The sequence below is a fragment of the Quercus lobata genome, chromosome 2 (genome assembly GCF_001633185.2).
Source record: "Quercus lobata isolate SW786 chromosome 2, ValleyOak3.0 Primary Assembly, whole genome shotgun sequence".
In the NCBI taxonomy this organism is placed as follows: domain Eukaryota; kingdom Viridiplantae; phylum Streptophyta; class Magnoliopsida; order Fagales; family Fagaceae; genus Quercus; species Quercus lobata.
In genome coordinates, this window is record NC_044905.1 from 5,697,800 (window position 1) to 5,712,187 (window position 14,388).

The window sequence follows — 14,388 nt, forward strand, 5'->3', positions numbered from 1 at the left end:
CACTTCGATCCTATTTGGTCCATTTTGTCCACTTCAGTCTTTTTCGGTCCACTTTCATCTTACTCGGTCCCCATTGGTCCAATTCGGTCCATCATGTCCACTTATGTTCTATTCGGTCTTAATCTATCCACTTTAGTCCTATTCGGTCTAATTCGGTCCATTATGTCAACTTCAGTCATTTTCAGTTCACTTTGGTCTTATTTGGTCCACTTTGATTCTATTTAGTCCGCTTTGATCCTATTTGGTCCACATTCGTACTATTCGGTCCATTATGTCTACTTCAGTCATTTTCGGTCCATTTTGGTCTTATTAGCTCCAATTCAACCCATCATGTCCACCTCGGTCTAATTCGGTCTTATTTGGTCCACTTCTATCCTATTTAGTCCATTCTATTCACTTTGGTCCTTTAAGGTCCATTTTAGTCTTATTCGGTCCACATTGGTCCAGTTCGGTCCATCACATCTACTTCCGTCCTATTTGGTCCTATTCGGTCTATTCGGTTTTATTCAGTCCATATTGATCTTATTCAGTCCATTTTGTCCACTTCGATCCTTTTCAGTCCACTTTGGTCTTATTCGGTCCATCTCCCTTAATTTAGCATTCAAAATTTGAAAATAGTTATTAAGGGTCTGTTTGGGATCTGCTTATTTTACTAAAATTGAAAATTTTTTGCTAAAAGTATTATAGATAAAAGTAAAAGTTAGCTGAAATAGTACTGTGGGACCCATGAATAGTACAAAAAAGTGTAGTGGAGCCTATGAATAGTAGCAAAAATAAGCTGAATAGTAAAATAAGTTGGCTTTTTAATTTGGAGCTAAAGACACACTTTTAAGCTTCGTTTGGATTCTCCTGCGTTTGCATTTATTTATTTATTTTCAGCTCAGCGCCTCTTGCACTATTCATAGGACATGAACAGTGCAAATAGGCATGTGAACAGTAATTTTAAAAGTGAACAGTAATCGGAAAATGATTTTTTATTGTTTTCAGTTTTTAGTTTTCAGCAAAATAAACGGTATCCAAGCGCACACTTAGTGTTCATTTGGGAAGGGCTGAAATTTTCAACTTATTTGTAATTTTAGTTTATTTTTTCTACTATTCATAATTTCACTGCACTTTTTGATACTATTCATGGGTCCCATTGTACTATTCAGCTTATTTTTCAACCTTTTTTCTCCCTATATTTTCAACAAAAAATTTTCAGTTTCAGCTAAATAAACTATTCTCAAACAGACTCTAATGAGCATTTGGACTACCATGGGGATGGTTTAGGTTATAAGTATTTTTAATATAACCCAGCCTTGTTAGGTTAGGAAATTATTACTCCAAACTAATTCACTATTATTAAAGAATAGTTTACCAAACCTAACCAAAGGCTCGTTGAGCCATTCATCTACAATATTAAATTAAACTCCTTTATCAACCAATATTTAAAAAAAAAAAAAAAAAAATCCTAAATGCATAAAACTAAACCTAATAAGTTTTCATCCAAATATGAACTAATAGAATAGAAAATAGTAATACTACCTGTAACAGCAAAAAAGCAGTTAGTCAACAAATGGAAATAAATGAAGGTTTTACTGCTTGCAATCACAATAAATTTGTTTAGAGATGGAAGTCAAATCTTATTATGATATCCTATGCACGAAATCAGAATGTTTATATCATAGAGTTGAATAAGAAAGGGTGCCACTTCTATTAATTCACAGTCTAAGAATTCGTTAAGAAAAAAAAAAAAAAAAAATACAAGTGTTGGTTCTCAGGTTTAGTCTGAGGTTGGGTTTACAAATGCATAGATTCTTTTCTTTCTTTTTTCTCATTTTTTTTTTCTTTTTTTTTTCTCCCCTTGCATCTGGATCTTCCTCTTGCTTTTATATCCAGCTACAACTTATCAGGATCTTACACTTGGAGGGCTGAGATTGCCCTCCTAGAACTCTAGTCCCCTCCAGAATATACTAGCAAGTTTTGCCCTACAATCTTAGCTGTGCCACCACTATTCATGGTCATTTCTTCATTAATACGGCCAGAAGAATGGTTGCCTTGTATTTAATGTGGAAGGGATAACTTCTATACTCTTCTTTCTTCATCCTTCTCGTATTTCATGCCAAGTTTGCTCCCTTTCCTTTTTGATGTTTTAACTTTATGTTCCTCACATAACTAGTGCTCATCCTCAAGATCTGAGGTGCATCCTCAGAAATAACCTTGACTGCCTGTTTAAATTAGATTTGGGATCCTCGTCCCCACACTACCTATTATTATTATTATTATTATTATTGATAAATATTATTATCTCTATTATTATCTATATATATATATATATATATATAAAACCGAAGCCTCTGACCTCTCCACAATTTTCCACATCAACATTATTTAAATAAAAAAAAATCAGTAAAAAAAAAACATAAAATCTATACATTATTTAAACAGTTTATATTTTTGCAACTTTGTTACCTATCCTACTGAAACACTACTAATCCTATTAAAAAGTGAAAACAACATCTATCCTATTGAAACACTACTAATCCTATTAAAAGTGAAACAACATCTAATCCCCATTATCTCTCTCTCACTCAAAAGCTGAAACCATCGCCTTAATTCCTTCCATATTTGCATTGTTCAGGTTTCATGTTTCATGTTTGTACGTCCAGGTAACATGTTTATACACTGTAGCATGAAGCTAAACCATCGCCTTCCTTCCATATTTGCGTTGTTCAGGTTTCATGTTTCATGTTTGTACGTCCAGGTAACATGTTTATACACTGTAGCATGAAGCTTTGACCAAAAATAAGATATTCTGCATTTTGGGAAGCACATAGTGGCAGAGGTATTATAGCCTCACTTACAAATTCCTTATTTGTAATATATGCTTCTATATATTGTCGATTTTTGTTTTTTTGGTTAGAATTTTTTTCTTACTTGGCAAATATTTTTGTTAGATCTTTTTTTTCGTTCACCCCTAAAATAAATTTCTGATTTTTTTTTTTAGTATAAGGTTAACTGTTTGTCTATGTACATCTAATTTCTAAATATTGTAGTGTTGTAAGGTTTTCACTAATGGCTCCACTATTGCTATATATAGCTATTTTCACCAAGGGTAACCAATCTTTTTGTTATGTTTCTTTTTTGTTATATTTCTCTATTGTGAAGTCATATATTCTTTTGTTTTGATTTCTTTTTTTTTTTTTTTTTTTTTTTGCAAAATCTGAAATTGTCTAACAGATTTTAACAACTATATCCACAAATTATTCTTTTGAAGGTAACTCATATTTCTCTATATTTCTTTGTTGGGTAATCACACAGACATTTATATATTTTGTTTTTTTTCAATAATTTTTAGGCTCTGAATATTTAGATTCTTTAATTTTTTTAGCTTTTTGAAAGTTTTAACATTTGAATTTTTGGGTTTATTTTTTGCTATAACTGAATTTGTCAACTATATAGCCTTGGATTAGTCTTTTGACGGTAGCCACATTTTTCTCTTATATTTCTCTAATGTATGATCAAATATTTTCATTATGCTTTAATAATTTCAGTTTTGAATCTTATACATGATACATTATAGATTTATGCAAAGTTTTTCCGTGCATTGCACGAGTTAGCGACTAGTTATTATTATTATGGAATATGGAATATGAAATCTACATCACCCTCTTAATTATTTCCGCACCTCCATTTAAATATACTTGTCTCCATTTAAATATAATATGTCATTCTATTAAAATAGTTTCTACCACTCACAATGACAACACACCATTGCTACCAACCTCCATGAAACCTTCAGAAAAAATGTGCTACTCATAACCACCCATGCAAACTATGTCGTTTATTGCCCTCAGCCTCACTTTCTAACTTCTCTCCCATCCACTATCTATTTTTCCTTCTCTTCTCTCCCTCTTTGCCTTTGTGAGTTGTGACCTTCATGTACCTCTTATGACTTGATCAACCCTTTGTCATTCTTGGTTACACTTTCTCCAACCATGAATGAAACCTTGCTCGACTTCTCCCTCTTCAATGATCATGTAGCATATACTTGCAAAATGACCACACACCATCGATAACAACATCCATCAAAGCCACCCACAACAATGATGTTCAAACCATATGTCCTATTAAGGAGATGTGATTGTGCAAAGTGAAGAGAGAAAGACTGAAAGAGAAGAATAGATGAGTAGAGAGAAGAAAAAGTATTAAACAATCAAATGAAGAAGTTTCCGTGACTCATTTATAGTGCAATAATTGTAGCATTTGAGAGAGAGAGAGAGAGAGATTGGAAACTAGTGAGATACAAAAACAAATGTGTATTTTTTTTTTTTTTTGTTGAGTAATTTTGTGCATGATTAATCACAATTTGAGTAACAAAAATGATATAAAGAATGGGATGGAATGCTCATGGATTATTTATTTGTGTATATATAGTGTACATGATTTAATTTAGGACAAAGTTTAGTTACAAAATTGGTTGTAGCCTAAGTCTACAACCTTACTCAATATTTTTTCATTGGATGTGAATTTTGAGAATTCCACTATTAGATTACGTCTTCTTCTTATATCTTCCGTGCTTGCAAAATTTCAAAAAAAATAAAAATAAAGATCAATAACTATACTATCAATAAATTGTTTTAATTGTTGGTTTTTGTAGTTAAAAATTATCCTTAAAATATAAGCTTATAGATCATATAATAAATAATATCCGATTGACAGAAAATTTGATATGTGTATTAAGAATGTAAAGAATATGCAATTCAACAGTTAGATTTTCAAAATATGTAGTAATATTTATTTTATTGAGTAAGGTTGTAACTTTAGACTACAACTAATTTTGTAATTAAATTTTGTCCTTTAAGTTATTTATATATATATATATATAATTGATTTTCTTTTCAAAAAAAAAAAAAAGATTTTAAAGGTCATTTAATGAGTGTTTTTAGAGTATTTATTAATACATAATTTTAAGAAAGTTTTAATAACACTATCTTGGAAAATATAAAATGCTTAAATTTTTTTTTCTTCTTATAAAAAGTTTCTAAAATAGTTCTTTTAAAAAATCCGTTAATTTTTCCCTTATTTTAAAATTGATTCCACCAACGGAGGAACTTCATATTCGAATTTTTCTACTTTTTGAAAAGGCTTTTATTCTACATTCACCTATCAAAAAGTTATATGTTACATATAAACTTGTATGATTATTACTTATTTTAAAATTGATTCCACCAACGGAAGAACTTCATATTCGAATTTTTCTACTTTTTGAAAAGGTTTTTATTCTACATTCACCTATCAAAAAGTTATATGTTACATATATTACTTGTAAGATTATTACTTATATTATAAGAACGAACCTTATTTTAGTTTTTTCAGAGTGAAGTTTATGGTCTGTTTTTCCTGCAAACTTCATTCTTTCTCCATTATTTGTGTGTGTTTATTTTTTATTTTTTATTTTTTTTTTAAGAAAAACAAAAATAGACAGAAAAAGAATGTCTCCTACAGCTACAAGGTTCGCATATTCTGGGGGGAAATTCCCTCTTATTGTAGACATTATTCACCATCTATCACCATTCTGGGGGGAAATTCCCTCCTATTACACGTACAATACAAATCGCGTTTTTTGCTCCCGCCATACACGCCTCCTTCTTCACTCTCCCACACAATCAAAAACAAAAGAAACAAAGAAGTAGAAAAACATTACACAAAACCAAGACCCAATCAAGACCTCAATAAATAACAAGTTTCCCTTCTCTCTTCTCTTCTCTTCCCTTCCCTTCCCTTCCCTTTCTTTCTAAACAAACTATGCTTTCTAAACAAACTATGCTTCGGCTCTGCTTCAGAACCCGACGCTCTCTCCGTTTCCCTCTCTCCAATCACTCTCGCCTTCAATTTTCCTCTTCGCAAAACCCAATCGAACCCTCAAACAATCTCAAAATTTCCCAAAAAGCCCCTCCGCCGCCGCCACCGCCGCCGCCTTCTTCTTCCATTCATCACCCTCTCACTACTACCACCACCGCCACCGCCACCTCTGCCACAGCCTCTCTCTCTCGCAATTCCGTTCTCGCTCTCTCCGCTACACTCCTCTCCGCTTCAATCGCCTCCTACTACGCTATCCTCTCCACCTCAGACGAACACAACTCCTCCTCCTCCTCCACTTCTACTAATCCCTTGTACACCGGAATCGAACGCGCCGTCAAGAAATCCTCCGACTCCGTCAACAGAATCTTCCACCACGCCAAGCAAACCGGCGTCGCCGCCTCCGTTCTCTGGCAGTCTCTCAGCTCCGTCTTGTCCTCCGCCAACCATGAGGTCCGCTCCGGCTTCGAACTTAGGGTCGCGGCGCTCCTCGCCGACATTTCCGCTGCCAATGCCAGTCGCAGGGCCGCGATCGTTGGCGCTGGAGGTGGCGCCGTCGTCGATTGGTTGCTTGAGTCCGTGGCGGTCCCCAGGGACGGGTTTGGGACTCAGGCTGAGTCGGCGAGGGCGCTCGCGTACTTGATCGCCGATCCTAATGTCTCCTCCTCCGTGCTTGGGAGGCCTCATGCTATTCCCAAGCTTCTCAGGTTCATTTTCTCATGTCACCCTCAGCGGTCGAAGAAGGTGAATTTCCATCAATTTTTTTTTTTATATTAATTAGATATATAAATGTTAGATTTTCATGAATTGAAGTATTGGAAAGTAGCTTTGGATTAGTTTGAACAATTGAAGAATCAATGCCATTAGCTTAATCTATACGTTTTCTAATTTTTGTTATTTATTTGATAGAAATGTTAGATTTTGATGTATTCAAGTATTAGAAAGTAGCTTTGGATTAGTTTGAACAGTTGACGAATCAATGCCATTTGTGTGTGATAGTTGATTTAGTTAAATAGCTTGAAATGTTGGATTTTTCAATTATCTAAGTCTCGGAAAGTAGCTTTGGATTGGTTTGATCAATAAAGTTGATTCATTTAAATAGCTTAATCTGAGTTTGGACTTTGGTTTGAAGGTCTTTCCTGTTCTTATTCTTGAGTTTAATCTATAATGATTGCATTCACTTGTAACCACATCCAATGAATTCTGAATTGTATTCTAGGAATTCAATATATGGTTGATCATGATTTATTATAGGGTAGTATGGACTGGTAAATATAGCATTCGCTTTATAGATTACTGTTAGAAATACCAGCATCAAATGTAAAATCAAACAGGACAACGCCAATACTAATAAGCATTATCTTTTTTCTTGAGTAGAATAAGGCTAGTTAGTTGATGGCCCTAGATCCTTGTTTATGACTTGGAACTCATAACTTTTGACAGTTTTGTTTTAATTTTCATTTTGGACTCCATTTAAAAAAAAAAAAAAAAAAAAAAAAAAAAAGTCCACATCAAATACTAATTTGTTCGGAATTTGCAACCACCCAAAAATTTTAATGCTGAGCATCAAATACACATTAATTTGGTTCAGGAAATCTTGGACAAATGTCCACCACATCAAATACTAATTTAATTTGCAACCACCCAAAAATTTTAATGCTGAATTTCTTCCATTTGCATAAACAAGTTAAAAGTAAGATGTCGGGTTTGTGTACGTAAAACTAGAAGAGGAAAAAACCTAATTTGGTTGTTAAATTCAGGTGTAAATCTCAAAGGTGGACAGGCAATGTCTTTAAGAAACAGTTAATATAATGTGAATTGGCATATGAAAGGAACCTGAGACTGACCTGTTTGTATTGGACAATATCAATAAATAGCAAATCATCTAATTTTATTTTTGTTTTTTGTTTAATAAGTAATATGGAATATCAATATCAAATAGAACAAAACTTAGGTATAGTACCTTAGGTGCTGTTCTTTAGGTTTCTCTCTTTAAAATTCAGCCATGTGAATACTTAATTAAAAAATACACCTCCATCCCATGAAAAAAAATGCACATGGCAAAATCCTAAGAGAAGAACCTAATGAACAGCACTTAAGTACTATATCTAAGTCTTGCCCTAACAAATATATGAAATAGCTTGATCATTGTTACAGTTCTTTGATTTTTCACTAATTATTAAAACTGTCACAGACCCTGATCTTTTGATGCTTTTAGTTTTTGTTTTGCCATTGATATATTGCATCTTTGTGGGAGCAGCAATCAAGACGTAGTTCATTCGATGTTTCTGATTCTTTGAAAGGTAGGAGCATGCTTGTGGCTGCCATTATGGATATTGTTACTTCCAGCTGTGATAGTTCAGACAACGTATCATTTCAGCCATCCCTACCAAGGCATGCTGAAACTGGAGATATTGCTGCTGCCATTCAAGTTCTTGAGGAAGGTGGCATTCACTTGGATGAATCAAATGCCAATCAAGATGATGAAGATGGTGGGAATGGAATAAAAGGGATTGGAATGAAAATTTTTGGAGGAACTACAGTATTGGGGCTTTCAAGAACAAGTGAGCTTATGGAATTAGGGATTGGTGAAACCAATCATGTACAATCAGCTAGGCATACACCTAAAGCTTTCTTCCTACAAAATAAGCACGATGGTTCACTAATGCAAGCTAATAATTTGTCTTCTGCTGTTGTTCCTGGTCTTTGGGATGATTTGCATTGTGAACATGTTTCTGTACCTTTTGCTGCATGGGCATTAGCAAATTGGGCAACGGCATCAGAGGTGAATAGGTCTCATATTCAAGAACTGGATCAAGATGGCCATGCTGTCATGACTGCTTTAGTGGCACCAGAGAGATCTGTGAAATGGCATGGGAGTTTGGTGGCGCGGTTGCTACTAGAGGACCGTAATCTGCCCTTAAATGATTCTGTTTCTGATTGGAGTTCTAGTCTTCTTTCTACTATTTCACAGGCAAGTAAAAATGAGGACATTTCTTTGGCTCTGGTGGCATTGTCTGCCTTTCAGGTTTCTGTTGAGAGAAGCCCTGAGGCCAAAAAGATAGTGATGGAGAAGGGCCTACATCTAATGAGGGACACTGCTAAACGATTGACAAAGCATAAGCATGTGCAAGATGCACTAGCAAAAGCACTAGAATTAATTTGTACTGGGAACATGCACTTATCCCTTGAAGAGAGTCAAAAGTGGTCTGGTATATTGCTTCCTTGGATTTTTGGGAAAAATTCCTCAGACACCGTACGATCTTCAGCCAAAAAGATCCTTTCTCACATTCTTGAAGATTATGGACCATCTTCTGTACCAATTTCTCAAGGATGGTTGGCTATTCTGCTAACTGAAATCCTGGGTTCTGCCAAGACATCAGCTAAAGGAAACACTCAACCTAAAAATGACAAAGTGAAGGTTTGAAGAAATTTTCTATCTCATTGCTATTTAACATTGAAATGTGTTGCAGAAAGAAATTTTATCTGGTTATACTTCAGTTATAATTTCTTGGACTATCATTAAATTGTTTTTTTTTAATAGATAATTCTTCTTCTCTATCAGTGCTCTTTCTCTGTTAGTATTCATGAAGTTTACTCACTTTTGCAGACTAAAATCGATCAGTCAAACATTCTTTCTGCTTCACAAATTGCTAATCAATTAGCAGTTGCTGTTGTTAATCTGGCAGTGAAGCAGCTGGGAACAGCCACTGGTTCTGTGGATACATTCCCTCTGGCAGATCTTCTTTCTCTGGAACCTTTTGCAGGACCACTGAAAAATCTAAAGAAAGATAGCCTGGCTAAGTTTGATGCTGCAGATTCTGCATCAGCAACCCTGAAGGGGATCAAAGCACTGACTGAAATTTGTGCTGAAGAGCCTCAATTTCAGGAAAAAATAACCGATTTTGGGGTTTTGTGTCTGTTGAGACGTTTTCTGTTATGTGATGATTATGAGAAACTTGCTGCAATTGAAGCGTATGATGCATCCAGAACACTTGAGGCTCAGGATCGAGTTCCAAATGGTCATAGGGAATCACCTATTTCTGATACTAATGATTCATCTAGTGTTCGTGTTCCAGCTACAGCCCACATTCGCAAGCATGCAGCTCGGCTGTTAGCTATCCTTTCACTCCTTCCAAAAGCCCAGAAGGTTATTATGGCAGATGAAACTTGGTGTAAATGGCTTGAGGATTGTGCTAATGGGAAGAGTCCAGGTTGCAGCGACCCTAAGATACAAAGTTATGCTAGGGCAACACTTCTAAATATATTTTGCAATCACCAAATTGATAAAGACCATGTAAATAAGAATCTTCCTGATACTGGTGTTTCAAACAGAGATAACAATTGTCCTCGATATAAAGATATGGTATTTTTAATCAATCCCGAACTTCCCCACTGGAAGTGTCCTGAACAAGTAGATCAGGACAATGTTCGAAGGGATAAATCTTCGACTCTGGCTACTACTGTAGCCAGTGAGGGTACGCCTGTAAACACACCCCGAAATGATGGTAGCTTTTCTAGTTCTGTTGATTATGCTGGCTCACAATCAGAACTGCCTCTTTTGGATGTTGTTTTTGTCCATGGGATCCGTGGTGGGGCTTATAGGTCTTGGCGCATAGCTGAGGACAAGACCTCAACTACGTCTGGCTTGGTAGAAAAGATTGATGAGGAAGCAGGGAAGCTAGGAACATTTTGGCCAGGTGAATGGCTTTCATCTGACATTCCTCAAGTTCGCATGTTTACTCTCAAATACAAGGTTTGTTTTGACTCTGGTACTAAATTTAAAAGGTTCTTGTTTTTCTAAAAGATCTTTCTGGTATCTGCTACCTCTTGGAAATTTTTTTTGATAAGTCTCTTGGAAATTTTGTCCTTAATTCCTTGATGACTAGTTGGTTTATGGAGGTGATCTTGAGGTCTCCATGTTCAGCATCTAATCCAGAGTTGCATGTTTTATACAGACAAATCTCACACAATGGTCTGGAGCTAGCTTGCCCCTTCAGGTTTGTATGTTTTGTTTGACAGTCAAGAAGCAGCTTTATATGTCATTTGAGTTGTTAACACCCATCATGTTATGTTACTAGGAATTTGAATCATCAAAGATCTGAGAATGTTATTCACACGCAAGATGTTTGTTGTATACATACAGGTTACTTTGAGATTCTTTTTAGGAAGCATGAGTTATGGGGGAATGGGAACTTTCCTTTCGAAATTTTAGCTCATATTATTTTGCACTTCTATGGTTGGTGAGCACCAATGGTTGACATGGGTATAAGATGCACAGTTCTCACACCTTGTTATTTATGGGAACCCATGGAGGATAATGTTTGCATAATTTGAATGTATATCTTTAATGGATTTCATGCTAGTCAGTCTAGGCCAATCCTAGGTGGTACTTCTATTGATGAGTAGAAGATGATCTTCAGATTTCCTTCATATGGAAAAAGCTATAACGTTACTTGACCTAGTTTTGATCTTTTCATTCTTTTGTGACTTCAAAATTGTAGCATTTGCTTCATTCAACTATCTCTTTATGGAATCTGCTGTTCTCACAGTTCCTTCTTTGCTGGTTGGCTTATATATAATTTGATTTCTACTGATGCTTGTCTTTTCCTGCTTCTGCTGGAAATGTGCAGGAAGTAAGCTCCATGCTATTGGAGAAGCTTGTTGCTGCAGGCATTGGGAATCGACCGGTGGTGTTTGTGACTCACAGGTTTTTATAGTGGTCTTAGGGAGGAGATTGTGTGGTTTCTTAGCAATAACAGAGAATCTTTTTGTATTTGATGCGCATTAGGAAAGTGACACACTCACACACAAAGATTTTTTTCCTCTAAAGGTTTCACTGATTTTCCTTTATTTTCAATGCTGTAACTAACATAACATATTTTTGCCAAGTTTGACATCTAAAATTGATATTTGCTTCCAAATAGGCACTCATTAGCTTAACCGTGGTCCTCAAGTATTTCACTGATGATTTATGTCCCTGTAAATAAGAGTCCTTATGTCAGTAGGTTTGGTTTGATTTAGTGAATAGATGATAACTCATCCTAATGGTCAGGGAATTTTGACTACCATATCTTGTTTCTAATATATTGCTTCTATTTGCAATTTCGCATCTAATAAAATTATCAGCCAATTGGTATAAGATGGAAAAAGAAACTAATTCCATTATTGGTAGACATTGTAGGACTCCTAGAGCAACATGATGAGTCTGTTTCTGTTGTTTCACAGCATGTAGCATTTGGTCTCTCTCTGTGCGTGTGTATCATCTTATTTAATGTATTTACTTTTGCTTTTTGCAGCATGGGAGGCTTGGTTGTAAAGCAGATGCTACATAAAGCTAAGGCAGAAAATATAGATAACCTTGTGAACAACACTGCTGGAGTTGTATGCTTCAATCAATAATTAAATATTTTCTTACATTGCTGATCCTTTGATTAACTTTCAATTATCAATTCTTTATGATGCTTGTGTCTTAACCTGGTTTCAGGTGTTCTATAGCTGCCCACATTTTGGCAGCAAACTAGCAGACATGCCTTGGCGAATGGGCCTGGTGTTTCGCCCTGCCCCAACTGTGAGTATATGATCTTTATAAACTAAGCTGGGTTATTATCCCCCCACCCCCAATAACACGTGATTGTTGGTTTCTACATTATCTTGTAGTTAAAATAATCGTTGTACAAGTAGATGTTAATAGCATTTAATTCATGCTGTTCTTAGATAGGGGAGCTAAGGAGTGGGTCGCCGAGACTAGTAGAGCTTAACGACTATATCCGAGACCTTCATAAGAAAGGGGTGCTTGATGTCCTCAGTTTCTGTGAGGTAGTCCACAGTTTGGTTAAAATAATGTATCTCTTCCCGTGTATCTTTTTCTGAGCTTAAGAGGTAGCTGGTAACTGTTTTGCAGACCAAGGTAACTCCCCTTGTTGAAGGTTACGGAGGATGGGCCTTCCGAATGGAAATAGTATCAATCGAATCAGCATATCCTGGATTTGGCGAACTTGTTGTAAGTATGACTTTGATAAACATATGACACTTAGGCTGAAGAAGACAAAGAGGTCTTTTGCCTAAGTAGTTAGGTTTTAAAAAATTGGTTGAAATGACTTTAGAGTGTCATTGCATATGTAGTGTTGGCTGTTGAACATGAACATACCCTTCATGCCTTGCAAATTAGTTTTTAACTTTTTTCTTTATTAGCAGGAAAAGCTTTAAAAGCTTGTTTAGACTTTGCCATGAGCCATCAATTTTCTTGGAAGTGTTTGTCAGTTACTAGTCCTCCATTTGTTTTCATGACATGCTGATACATCACTGCATATTGGTTTGAGTCTAGTCTGCATCTTGTAGAGGAGATAATCTTTTCTGATTAAATTAGTGACGTGCTATATATGTTATTTATAATTAGTTAACAGGTAAGCATTAGAAAAATGCAAAATCTTTTGATTGGGTATTCTTGTACATTTCAACGATTTCATAGATTGGTTCTTGGAAACTGTGGCATCCAACCTTTTTACATATGTTTTTGTCAAACATGAGTATGTCTTGGGCCTGTTGTTTTATCAAAGTATTGGTCGACAGTGTTTAAGAACATGTGTTATTTTCAGCAGCAGATGGGAGACCTTTAAGATGTTAATTCTTAGATTTGAGCAGTTAGGGAATGATATTGATCTCACATTTGTAGGCTGAAAAGATTGATAGGATGCACATGGTGAGGGATCAACTGAATATATTGTGAGGTGATCAGTTAGAGGATCAATTTGGACAGATGTCAGGCCTTTCATTTTCTCTGAAATGGATTTACTTTGCGGCTTATATAGTTCTAGGAACCTGGCCTCATAGCCTTGCCGTTTTAAATGATGACAACTTCAAATGAATGCATGATCTTCTAGCTCATGCGTATTGCTTATCATTCTTCCTATTCTTCAGACTTACATATTTTACTTTTCTTAACAGGTACTAGAGTCAACAGATCATATTAATTCATGTAAACCAATTAGCCGTTCAGATCCTTCGTATACTCGGACATTAGAATTTTTGCAGAAGCTGATAGAGCGTTATAGGTGACGGCCTTACTCAGTTTTGCCCACTGAATTTGTGCAATTAATCACTAGAAAGTCTGGAGCTGGGCTCCACTGGTTACCAAGATAGGAGCTGTGGAGGAAATATAGCAGACGGTTGCGAGCACAATTCATCTGCAAGTCTGGCAGCCTGTATATAAGAATGCTTGCTGATCTGTTGAGATGACATCGGAGGAGGACCATGGACCTAATAATTGGGCCTAAACTGCACAGAGATTTTTTCTCACATTCTTTTTGTCTTTTAATATCCTCGATATCAATTTCTTCTCCTCCTAACTGTACATCATCATTGTAACCATTTTTTATTCTTTGTACATTGTGGATAAGCCTCCATTTAGGTTAGGTTTACAAAGGTGTTGTATGTACATGTACTTAAAAGAAACAAAAAGAAAAATCAATACAAATCTACATTACCATTACCATTCGCTAAACATATTTTGCAAGTTTTTGTGTATTGTATGAGTAAGGAATAAGT

At 35.5% G+C, this 14,388-nt stretch overlaps 1 protein-coding gene across 2 annotated transcripts; it reads left to right on the forward strand.

Annotated features, from left to right (window-relative positions):
• Positions 1-5,516: 5,516 nt before the first annotated feature.
• Positions 5,517-14,338, forward strand: LOC115974218. 2 transcript variants are annotated; one of them, XM_031094459.1, is made up of 10 exons: positions 5,517-6,585; positions 8,102-9,262; positions 9,452-10,597; positions 10,800-10,841; positions 11,475-11,551; positions 12,141-12,225; positions 12,329-12,412; positions 12,559-12,660; positions 12,746-12,844; positions 13,789-14,338. In XM_031094459.1, the coding sequence occupies exons 1-10, from the start codon at positions 5,788-5,790 to the stop codon at positions 13,897-13,899; spliced, it is 3,705 nt and encodes a 1,234-aa protein (XP_030950319.1). In that variant the 5' UTR covers positions 5,517-5,787; the 3' UTR covers positions 13,900-14,338. The 2 variants fall into 2 exon arrangements, with proteins under 2 accessions (XP_030950319.1, XP_030950320.1); XM_031094460.1 differs by having other exon boundaries at positions 6,465-6,585; positions 8,145-9,262.
• The last annotated feature ends 50 nt before the right edge of the window (positions 14,339-14,388 follow it).

Bases quoted from the DNA above. Each gene is read 5' to 3' on its own strand.
- LOC115974218 (XM_031094459.1), top strand. From the start codon at position 5,788: ATGCTTTCTAAACAAACTATGCTTCGGCTCTGCTTCAGAACCCGACGC. The intron at 6,586-8,101 runs GTGAATTTCCAT...TTGTGGGAGCAG, and splicing joins ACCCTCAGCGGTCGAAGAAG to CAATCAAGACGTAGTTCATT. The intron at 10,842-11,474 runs GTTTGTATGTTT...GGAAATGTGCAG, and splicing joins GAGCTAGCTTGCCCCTTCAG to GAAGTAAGCTCCATGCTATT.